Source organism: Aythya marila (assembly GCF_965140915.1).
Source record: "Aythya marila genome assembly, chromosome: 4".
NCBI classification, from domain to species: Eukaryota; Metazoa; Chordata; class Aves; order Anseriformes; family Anatidae; genus Aythya; species Aythya marila.
The window spans coordinates 28,170,878-28,183,425 of NC_139045.1; the positions used below are offsets into that span (position 1 = coordinate 28,170,878).

The 12,548-nt window shown below is 38.0% G+C and overlaps 1 protein-coding gene across 2 annotated transcripts in view; it reads left to right on the forward strand.

The window, feature by feature from the left end:
- The window catches only part of MARCHF1 (membrane associated ring-CH-type finger 1), a gene marked incomplete at its 5' end in the record, with an annotated part of 134,657 nt that overhangs the window by 106,189 nt on the left and 15,920 nt on the right, over window positions 1-12,548 (forward strand). For both annotated transcript variants that reach the window (XM_082760238.1, XM_082760239.1), the window contains one exon: window positions 5,204-5,384. In XM_082760238.1, coding sequence (XP_082616364.1) covers window positions 5,204-5,384 — 181 coding nt within the window. The remainder of the gene's footprint in view (window positions 1-5,203; window positions 5,385-12,548) is intronic.

Sequence of the window (12,548 nt, forward strand, 5' to 3'; positions counted from 1 at the left end):
CTTAATTCAATGAGAAATGAAGGACAGTTATCCACTATATCTTGCCGTTTTTCTGAAAAAGAACTTGTCTGATTAGCATGTGAATGTCTACCAACTCTGCCCATCTCACTTTGTACTTCCCTTCTTGCCATGTAACTTTTGCAATGAACATGACCAGGGGAAACAAGGGAAAATATTTCATTTTCATGAAATTAAAGAGAGTGAGACAATACAAAATTCTGAAGATGTCCAACTTTTGAGTTCTTTGTTTAGCATTGGTGTGGTGCAACCCCATAAGGCAGCTCAGCACCCCCCAGCCGCTCGCCCACCCTGCCCAGGTGGAATGGGGAGAGAAAGGGAGAGGTAACAGTGCGAGAGCTCAGGGGCTGGGGCAAGGACAGCTCGGTGGGGAAGGCAGAGACCGCGCAAAGCAAAGCCCGACCGGGCCCCACTGGCTGCTTCCCCCCAGCAGGCAGGTGCCAGCCACTGCAGGCCAGCAGGGCTCCTCATGTGGGGCAGCTTCTCAGGGAGACAAACAGTGTTGCTCCCAACGTCCCCCTTCCTCCTCCTCAGCCCTGGGTGTTACCGCTGAGCGTGACACCAGGCGGTGTGGGACATCCCTTTGGGCAGCCTGGGCCAGCTGTCCTGGATGGGTCGCCTCCAGCTCCTGGGGCACCCCTGGCCCCTCTCTGGCAGGGCAGTGCAAGGAGCTGGGAAGGCCTTGCCTCTGGGTGAGCACTGCTCTGCCACAGCTGAACATCCATGTGCTGTCACCACTGTTTTCTTCAGAAGTCCAAAACACAGCATTGCATGAGCCTCTACAAAGAAAACAAAGAAAATCAACTCTGTCCCAGCCAAAACCATGACAAGCAGCATGTTTTGATTTCAAGAAGTTTCTCACTTATATGGTGTCAATATGCCCTTCAGCAAAGGAGAAGGTATAACTTAAACTACTAGAAACTTCACTTACTCCTTTTACGTAGTCATTATGGTACAAAGTTTAGTATGTCACATACAATTTCTCAATCAAGCATTATCAGTAATGCTTTCAGCATCATTTGGATATGCCTTAAATGCAATTAATATTTCGAACAAAATACTCCCTTGGTGGGAGGAGCTGGAAAAGGTTGGATGGGGGAAAGGTGTTTTTAGTTTGCTTTTAGTTTGACACTGTTCTAGTCTGCTAGTGATAGGCAATAAATTACATTTATCTCCCTATTGTTTTGCCTGTGACAGTTCCTTTGGGGAAGGAGATTGAGGGAGTGGTTGTGGTGAATTTAAGGGTGAAACATATTTATTCACATCTTCCTATACAAATGTTATGAATTGAACAGAAACATAAAATAGTTCAGGAATTAGGTTTTCTGTAGGCAACATACAGTAAATCCACAACAGTTTATATGAATTATGCAAAATTCTTCACAAAGAATGATTTTGTTTTCAATTTAACATTTTTGATTTTTGCTGAAAATCTGTTTTTCTTTTTGCTAGTTTATTGCATTATATGAACCTCCTAAGCAAGAAAACCCTTTAAATATTTTTTAATAATCTGTATGCACAATGTTGGTATAAATTTCTCCTTTTGATACATTTGTGTGCAGCAGTTGTAGAAGCAATTCTATGCTAAAGAAATGTTTACAGGGAAATTAAAGTACTGTCATATAGAACAAAAACTTAAGGGTAAGAAAGACTGCATTGTTAGAGTACATGTATAGTTTAACTAAAATTTCATAGTGAGCTTTCTTAAAAGAAAAATACTTTGATCTCATTGAGTAGGGGTGTGTCTGTAGGTGTGTATAAAATAAAATACTTATGTCTGGCTCAGAAGATCATCTAACAGCTCTCTAAATATACTCTGTTGTCTGGTGTGCACATGATTTTTGGATGCCATGGTACTCATCTTTTCCCCTCAACAAGCAGGGCAGGCATCCTTAAAACACTAAGCTGCCAAACCTACAAAAAATATGCAGGCTCAGTGCATGACTACAAAGGGATTCTAACTAAAGGGATTCAGTTAGATAGCTGACTTCCTTCCCTCTCCTCCGTTTCCAGATAGTCAAAGGTATTGCTCTATAATGAAGGCCATTTTTCTAGGGAAGGACTAGAAAGTTGAGAAAAGCTGAGTGTGCAAGTTCTGCAGGTCTTTCTGAGCAGGTGAAACTGCAGCTACTAACCATGATCAGTGCAGTGCTACAACTTGTAAATAAATCATTATAGATTTAGCTTTTTATTATTATTTATTTATTTTTCGATTTGTAGTGGAGAGCTTTTTTTCATTCAATGCACTTCTGAAGTATGTAAGCAAATGTTACTTTCAGGATGAGGTCAGGCCTGTGAAGTGTCTGTGTCATGGGTAAAAATTGTGAACAGCTGTGATCATGCAGAAACAGGCAACTAGAATGGAAGTTCTCTGCCTCCCACCTGGTTCAGATATGCTTCAGATAAGCCTGTGTTTTGTGTCCCTACCTCAGCTCTGTTTGCACAGCATATTTTTCACGACCATTTATTTACAGTTTATTTTCTGTGATTTGTGATGATTTTGATATACATAGTAAGTAAATACAACAAGGGCAAAAACACTTGAAATTCTGTTTCAGTAGTGGTCTAAGTCTATCTGGTCCAAGTCTTAAAAAAAAATAAATAAATTAAAAATTAAACAGCTAACCAACAATCTGCTTCAATAGCCGTTGGGCACCCAGGTATCTTTAAAAACTGTATTTGTGAGTTTAGGTAGCACAAATTCCTTCTAAGCTAATTTCTTCTGGATAAACAAATAATGAAGAGCTGAATTGCACCAAAGAGCATTCAAGCTAATGAAAACCGTGCCTTTGGTTATTTTCTCTGGACTTTAATTCCATTAGAAGTTTTTCTCCTCATTACATATTTCATGGTTAGAAAACTAGAAGAGGTCATTAGATTATTTAGTTGGAGCTTCTGTATAATGTACGTACTTAATGTCAAGGTGTTATTTATGCATTTAGCTTGTAACTTCTGTACCACGAAAGCACAAATAGAAAGTATAACTTATGTACTGTTTTTTTATAAAACTATTTCTACTGAAGAATACTTCTATTCATTTCAGATATGCAATGTCACTTTATTTGAAGATCCCAGTGGAGCTTTAGGCTTGTATTTTAGCTCTTAAAATAATTTAAAACAATTCTGGTAAAAGTAGAAAAAAGACTCTTGGGCACCTAGTTTAGTTGTCTAATTTCTAAATAGTGTAAATGCTAAGCCTGTAAAATAAATTATGTATAGCTTGAATTTAACTGAACAGAGAATACTAGCTTTCCTTTGGGAAATAGATTTAATTTAAAAAGAAAATGTTTTTTTTTTTTTGTGTGTTAACTCTCAGCTGGGAATGCATTTGTTAGAGAAATAACTATTCAGTGTTTTGAACATTTCATTTTACTTAAGCTGTAGGTTCAAGAAGAAAACAGCATGCAGCAAGTTTCTACATAAGAACTAAGCCACTGATATGTCTAGCTTGGCTGGGTTAGTAAAGAGAAGTCTGCAAATGGACTCCTTGTAAAATGTCTGTCTCAAATACAGTGTGTGTCCAAGATAGAAATTGTGGGTATTTTCTTCTCCCCCTGCTCCCACAGGGGTAGAAGATGCTGAAGAGCAAATGAGCACCACTGCAGACCCTGAAAACCTGGCTTTTGTGTACCAGATTTCCAGAGATTCATTTTCTTGCTTTTTTTTTTTTTTTTTTTTTTTTCCCTCACTACATATCTGGCGAAGCAGCTTTGTTCTGCTTTCCCGTGATTGTAGATTCATTTTCTCACGGCTCTAGGCTGTGCTGTGAAGGAGCAGCAGCTGTTTTTGATCCACAGATCTTTCATTTAGACACTAAGATGGCCTTCTCCTCCTGCTTGTAGATGTGGCAGCCTGTGTGTGCTGTAACCAGTCTTTCACTGGGCTGCCCTAAGTGCCAGCTGCCCCTGTGGGGTGCAGAACATCGTCCTCCTTCCCTTGCCGGGCTGCTAGGAAGACTGGCTCACCACAGGGCCCTTTTTCTACCCCAGGAGCGATGTGGCTGCAGTTTTCTGTGTAAAGGGAAGAGCTGTTCCTCAGACCAGACATGCTCAGACACTTCTCCATGCACGTATCTGGGGCTGCCTTTCCTAAGTGTGCAGTTCCTAAGCTGAACGTTTTGTTTGCATGACACACGGATCTGTGCTGTTGTTATTACTTCTCTATTTTGAAGTAACATTTTACAAGCGTCAGCTTTTTCTATCCCTCCCTTACATGCCAGTCTGTCTCTGGACATTCATGAGGGCTTGGGTGTTTTGCTATGTTTTCTGTGAGGTGTTGATGGAAGGGAGTTACTCTTTGTAGAGGTGAACCCTCCTTTAAAGTTGTTTGGTTACTTCTGCTTACTGCTGAGCTTTCTCTGTCCTCACAGAGATACTTGCAGATAAAGCTGGCCTAGGTTTCAATGAGCAAATGTTTCCCTGATGTGATCAGGAGTCTGGAATTGATGAAGATCACTAAGACATTTGGACATAAGTCACAGAAGAAAGCCATCAGACTGTGGTGTCAGGACACTGATTATTTTATGCAAAACTGCAATGTGAAAAGCTTTGTATCCCACTACAAGGTAATGACAGTTCTGGAACCAGCATCTGTCTTAGGGTCTGCTTACAGCTGTAGTTTTTGTTTTCACAGATAAGGAAGATATCTACCTCAAAGGGACAATGAAGTATGAGAAAGGGCCATGTCTTTTTGATACCTGCCTCCGATAAAGTGTGTGCGTGTGTGTACGTGTGCTGTATGCATTGCTCCAGAGTACTCAAAACTGTTCTCTAATCCTTTTAGCTGTGTAACTACCAAGAGGTATCTTAGAAACTTTTTGTACTTTCCATGCTGGATATTTTCAGCTTGTCATTAGATTCTGCTGACTTTGATTATTTTCTTGTCATTACTTCCAGACCAAGAACTACTTAGCCCTAACTATAAGACCACAGATATTTGTCTTAGAGGTTTTGCCATGCATAAAACAGTATTATTCGTATTGATTCACCTTCAGCCCACATAGCAAGTTCAAAGGGAAATAGCTAAATGAAGAGAAATTACTGAGGAGCAGAAGGGAACAAGGAGTATGTTCCTGGGCCTTAATCTGAAAGGCTGTGTACCTTGTGTTTCACAAATGTCAAGTCTGAAAATAAAAAAGCAGAGTCTGGAAAGTTCCCTCACGTGCTGTTGCTGTCCTTCCTGTCAGGATCTGTCACTGTGAGGGAGATGATGAAAGTCCCCTCATCACACCGTGTCGCTGCACAGGGACCCTACGCTTTGTTCATCAGGCCTGCCTACACCAGTGGATTAAGAGCTCAGACACACGCTGTTGTGAACTCTGCAAGTACGACTTTATAATGGAGACCAAGCTCAAACCTCTTCGGAAGGTATGGTGCTTTTGAATTTAATTACACTGAAATGTCAAATGGCTGGAATGGCTGCACAAGGTACTAGCACATTTAAAGAAACATCTACCTGTCCAAAATGGCTTTGTACTTGCTGTTATTAAATCAGTCCCAGAAATCTTTTTTCTATATTTAGGTTAGTTAATTTACAGGAGAAGGGAATAGACTCCCTTTTGGCATGCATGCAGTGTAAATGCACAAAAAATAGTTATTTGCATTTAGAATTTTTATCTTCTGCCTTTTATTATTGGCTGATGTGCCTATTTTTAAGCCAGAAGGAAATCGTGCTCCTCACATTTTATTCCTGAATAACACAGGCCAGCTCACCCAGTGACTCTTAGTTGAGCCTGTAACTTCCAGTTGAGAAGGATGCTTATACTACTGTGGAAATGGCAATTATGAAATAACACAGTCATTCATTTTAGCTGCATCTGTTCTAACCGTTACACTTGTGGGCAAATTAATCACTTACACATTAAGATTAGTTAATGGAATCTAAACTACAGGGCGACCTTGCATCCTGAAAGTCAAATGTATGTTATCTGCACTCATCATCTGTTTTCCAGGATAAATCAATTTAATGGTACAAGGGTTGTCAGTATAGAGAAAGTAAAGAGTTTATTAACTCTTATGTGTTAATGTCTAATGCATATGTGGGTTTGGTTTTGTTTGGAATGAATAATTTCTCCTGTAGATTTTCTCTAAAAATGCTCTCATCCACTTTGGATTTTGTTGCATCTTTGAAGTTTGAGTCAATCTAGAGCATGGTGAGTTTTGATTTAAAATAAATTTCAATCCAAGATGCTTTGAAAAACATGTAGACACTTAGCTTATAGCTAGTACATGCATATATATAAAGGTGTTTTGATGGCAAAAGACATTTTGGTTTTGTCAGCCTTCCACTGGGAGCAGTTCTGAAAAGGATAGCAAACAGAATTCCTGTTCATTTCTCATCCGGAGAAATTATCTAGTAAGTCTCTGGTGATAAACAACAGTTGGAGAAAGTTGGATCTGATTTGGCAGGCAAAGCCTGTGATAAGAAAGGACAGTTCTCAAGTGCCTGGTAGATCTTGCCAGGTAGACTAGCAATTGAAACAGATGTAAATAAAACACTGATGACTAAAAACTTAATTATATTGTCTCAATTTTTAGTAATAACAGATAAACTTTAGATAATGTGACAGGAAGGAGGTAATTGTATAAAATCCCCTGCCTGTAGCGTGTTTTCTTTCTGTTTTTCTGTTTCAACAGAATTTGCTTTAACCTTCCACCTAACAAACACACTTGCTACTTTCCCCAAGAGAACACGCAGATACCACTATTTCAAGCAAAAGTCTTTTCCTGATTGCATTAGACATTAGTGTGTCTTTAAAAATCTGGAAATAAAATTTATAGCATCCAAGGTGAAAAGGAGTGAATAATGTGCATAACTGTTGATATCAGAAGTAGCCACTCTTTTTATTTTTTCTTGGAAAGAATTTAATGGAATACTGATGGATTTAGAGTGGTAATGTCATTCCTGCAAGTCTGTCTTTTTTTAATTGAATGATTAACAACATTCATTTCTTTAGCCACATCGCTTATCATTGCTTCTCAGGTATGTTTTTGATTTCCAAAATAACAAAGATGAGCCTTTTCTTTCAGAGAGGATGTATTTGTTTCTGCTCAAGACAGCACTGTAGCTTATCTCACTGATAATAAAAATCTGGCCACATTCTCCCTCTTCAATGCACTGCCAAAAGTATTTTTCAATATAGTATGGAACCAGCGTGTAATTACAGATCATGATTTGAACCCATTTCAGAAACCAAGATTAGGAAACTTTTTTCAAAGTTGTCAAAGTTAAAATTGTTTATGGTATATACATTTATGGCTTTCAAACGTGACACTTTTCTTATGTTATATTAAACGGAATGTATCATCCTCAGTAAGTGTATATACTACCATCACTGTCTTTCTCAGATTTATGAAACACTATCCAGTTTATGAGGAGCTCTTTTATAGCCAAGCATTTTGAGAGCTGTAGCAAAGACAACGTAAGGGAGGAAAGTGATCATGAAGAGACTTGCCGTGTAAGCACAGTTGCCAGGTGTGCGTAGGGAAGGATTTAATTTTAATTTCCCCTAAAGTGAAAGTTTCTCACTAGCTCCAGAGGAAGCATTTTCAATGGCCATCAGATCTGGGTTTGAAGTGGCATTCTACAAGTGAAAGGGTCACAACTCCCAGACAGTTTTGAGTTTTAAATCTTAATTTACTTATGATGTGAGATTATGGAGTTTGGTTCTTGATTATACATTGCTTCATTATGAAGAAATTCATCATAATATCTTTGTAACACTTCAACTGCTGGTCTGCTGAAGGGAAAAATTATACACCACAGAATTTAATTACAGATAACTGTAATTTTGTTTGTGAAGTATCACAAAAGCAGGATTTCACAATAAAACAAAACTATTTTGATTCAACTGACGAATTACCATCTTTATGCATGCCTCATTGTTTCATGCACCCTCATTGTTTCCTAACCATTTTTAATCAAAGTCTAGGGATTCATAGCATAATCATTTTTGAATATCATGTCATATGGCTGATAGCACCCAAAAGTGACAATGTGCAGCATACTAGGTTAACATAATTAAAGATACCTCTATTAAAATCAATAGCTTTGTGCAAATATGCACCAGTAATTTAATTACAGAATCCCTGAAAGCATCAGACATCAAATAAAACTTAGATTAATCATGTTAGTGAGTCTTTGCATTGAAGTAATCTTTTTAAGTAATGATCAACAGGTAGTGCAAGAGGAGGAATAATTACTTGGCTAAATACAAATTTAGAGATTAAATATTAAGCATTGCTTAGTGTATCTGTTTTATTTCTCCTGGTCTCCATTATGACTATCCATCGCTATAAATAGTACGGTTTTGTTTGTAGCTTTACTTTTCAGCATTTGCAGTGTGTAGTGCAGAATTTTTTCTTTGTAAAGTAACCTTATTTATCAAGCAGAGAATTACGAAGTGACAATAAGCTTGTGTCAGTTTCTTATTGAGCTCTCTCAGGTAATAGCTTCATCCTGAGCAAATCACTTCTTCATTAAAAAGGATGTAATCCTGATAAAGTGGTACCTGCATTTCATATCTCTTGAATTTGGTATTTGAAGCATAGTAGAGACAGAAACTGCATTAAAATGCTTTGAGTATGAAATGGATTAAGGCACTAAAAATGCAGGAATATCTTCAAATGCAAATTTCTCCTGTGTCTTGCTGTACTTGTAAATACTTTTTGAATTTGAATTTTGCTGTCCATTTAAGATTTCTGGTATCTGATGAGATGTTTTCCTTTGATGTCTTATCCCGACAGATTATTCCTCGGTGTCAGATATGTCTCTTTCCTCTCCTGATTTTGTTTTACCTTTGAAATGATTTACAAATAGTGTTGCATTTATGTGAGGCAAAGTAATATTGCATTGTTACCATGCAATGGTTACTCTTCATCATTAAGAAAGAACAAGTCATTTTTTGTTTGTTTGTTTAGGGAAGCACTATCTAACAGCTAATAATCATTGTGTTTCTGATTGAGAGGGTATCTGAATCTACCCCTTTTAAAAAGAGAATAAGGAGTGTTCTTTTATGATGGAGTGTTATATTTCTCTTAAACAGAAGAAAAGTAAGTGTACTAATACTGATAATGAAAGAAACCTTATCTTCATGTTAAATTTGAAAGCGTATATATGTCTTCTCAATGTTTACTCCTCTTGTATTTGTTTGCATACTGATAAATAGCACTTCTGAATCTACTAAAAGGTGTGTCTCTTTGGGTTTTACACCCCTGTACTCTGTAACTTCTCATGTCCCCAGCTGCTGTCATTAGGCAAGAAGAAAGGAATGCTCCTTCCCTGTTTGGTACCATTTATTTTATAAATTACCAGCTTGCCAGGTCTGACTCCCATACAGGATTCAAGGGTTATGTCCCAGCTGTAGGTATGTAGTTCACTATAGCAAGTATTTTGTTTTAATGCAGTAGATTGGAGATGTTCTGTTTGCAATGAGACCATCAGGTCAGGAGAAGGACACATCTGCTTCTGCTCTCTCTATTCAAGTTAAAACTGTGTAGGGTGCCTTTTTTTTTTTTTTTTTACAAAACAGTTGTTACTGGCATTACTCTAAATCCAGTTGTTAGAGCTCTTTGCTACTGTGTAAGAGCCAAATTCAGCTCCCTTCCATGTGCTCAGTGCAATCCTATAAAAGCAGTAAATCTTAGGAAATATGTCTGCCTGGAGGAACTCATTCAGAACTGGATGCTTTGTGGATAAATCCTTATTTGATAAAATCTGGCAGTACGTGTGATAACTTCAGTGAGGGCAAGTTATGTGTTGTTGATTTATTTTCGGTTAAATGCTAGCTGCACTTGGAGAACTGGTATTTATGCTCCTTGTTTAGGAATGTGGTGGTGACTGCTCAAAGTGATGCAGCCTGCAGAGACATCTTTGTGAAATCAAAACTGATCACCATTAGAAAACACTCCTGCCCCCAGAGCAGACTGTCAGAACCAGAAGTGACCTGCAGCCTCTGAGGAAAACAATGAAACTTTGAGCAGTCATTACTGTATAGCTGGCTGTTTGCTTCTGATTGCCCTGTGCTGCAAAGTAGGAACCGTCTGGCTTTTACATCAGTTTTCTAATAAGGCATATGATAAGAAGTGATAGCTAATATTGCATAGGTCAGGTAACATTGACTTGCTGAGTGATTAGCTCTCTTTTAACCCGATTTGGTGAATACTTTGCAGTCCTTAACATAGCAGAAGATCCTACATTTCCTTTTGATTTCTGGTGTAGCTGCACAGTGTCGTCAAGGCAACCTGCTCCAGTGTTTTCTTTCTTAGAGTAAACTGTCTCAACACATCGCCAGCCTCACATCAGTCCTTGTAATACGTGAGGTCAGATACTTCACCAGTATGCACAAAGGCGCAAAGCTATTGCTTTGGTATTGGCTATCATGTCATCGTAGTGAGTAACTCTGTGCTTAGGGGAGCATGTGTATATTAAAGCTTTTAAGGTTAAAATAATTCTATAGCATTTATATCCCATTGTGATGCCTTGAGGATGTGAGGAACTACTTTGTTTAGACGATTGTATGTGTAATGTGAAAGAAAGTAATAGACCCTTATTGCTAATTAATTTGTATATAGGTAGCATGCTGTAGTTCGTAGAGTGAAGTTTTCTTGCATTTTGTGCTGTAAGAGGCATCGATAAAGAAGAGCTTTCTCATGGTGGTAGAATTTGGGCTAGCTTTGCATCTCCTTTCTTTTCCATTTGGCACAGCTCTTACTCACACAGCTGCTCCTGATCCCATGAACTTCTGACTGGAGATGCTGACCTCTGGTGCCTTGTACCTTGAAACCATCATACTGTACCCTTAGGCTTGCAAAAAGCCATAATTCTGCGAGACTTTGCTGGGACTCCCTCACATGCAGCATCCTTTTAAGAAGCAAACAAACAATCCTACACCAGAAAATGAAACAAAGATTGTTTCCTCTTATAATTAGCTGCTAGTAACCAGATTTGCTGCTTCTGCTGCTCAGTAGCATTTACAAAAGCAAAGGGAATTCAGGAGTTCAGCTGTAAGTATTAGTTGTCCAGCTGTAGGCATTAGTGGTGTTGCCAACTATTGGACACAACCACAAATGTGAGCTCTTTGAGGTACAAGCTCTTCCATGCTTTCTGAAGCTGAAATAAACAGTTTTGGTCTGAGTTTTTTTTTTAGAGATGCAACTGGAATCAAAAGATTTTGTATCCATTTTGCTTAAAGGATACTACTCCATCCTGCAGTTTGTCAGCTTCTCAGTTATTTTTTTAAATAATTGGGGTCTGCTTTTCCTTTTTTATTTTCAGCCATTTCAGTGTTTCATTTTTATAGCTTGGCTTCATGAACAGTTCATAACAGTTGGGTTAGCTCAGGCACTGGAAATAGTGAAGAGAATCCCTTGATACTGGCTTTGCAACTAAAGAAAACGCAGACAAAACCGTGTTCTGACACAAAATGTATAGTTAGTAATATAAATTTAAAGAACATAATCAACCCAAGGGCTGACCTAAACTATCCATTGCTATTCATGGGCTTTTGTAAAAAAGCTGTTTCTACTATTCAATTTTGAAACTAGAGATTTTACCAGCTCTAATGGGATCAAGCTGCTCTTCATGATCTGATTAATGTGTCTATTAATCTCTCAGATAACTAATACGTACAAATCCTACAGTGGTTATTTGCATCAAATTTATTTTGTGTGAGAAAGATCTGCTCTGAGTTTTAGTTCACAAGCTGATGCTTGCCTACTGCTGGAATGCATGCAGAAATGAATTCTCTTGAATGTAGCAGTGCTACATAGGGCACTTGATCAAAATTATGATCAAATGGGATAATTGTTGTAGTTTATTCCCTAAACTTATGATTTTTACTGTTAATTTAATTTTATTCCTGTGGCATTTTATTAAAATTACTTGAAAGAAGAGCCTTTTCCTCTAGGAATTTAGATCTTTATTCATCTGCTCCAATTTGTATGCGACAAAATTGGGATGTATGGCATTTGGTGGAGGTCTTTCAGAATGAATAGCTTCCCTCAGCTCAGTGCCAGAGCACTAGGCTATAGTTTTGTGTTAATTACTGTAGCTTTTCCTCAGAACAAATTTCTTCTATTTCATTTGTATTTGATTGGATCAAAAGTGTGTATCATGTGGGAAAACTAAAAGACAGAGAAAGTAACCGCAACTATTCATTTGGAAATCAGTGGTATTCTTGCCAAAGTCTTGTTTATAGATAACTAAGCACGTCAGGTTCTTTTTTTTTTTATTCTTGGGGATATGGTGATATGGCAAATCAGGCACACAACATATATAGGGTATATGTAGTTGCAAAAATAAGATATGCCTAGATGCGGTTAAACGAAAATATATTTAACAATACTTGGCTTTTGGTGTCAAAGGGCATTTAAACCAAGCCACGTGTTTGCAGTGATTCAGACTGATGCGGTTAAAGGAAGCTCAGAAGTTGAGTTACATTTTTCTTGCAGAGTAGGTCAATTGCTCTTACAACTTGAGGAATAAAATAATGACATAACATGCAAAAAAAAACACCTTGTTGTTCAGGTCCA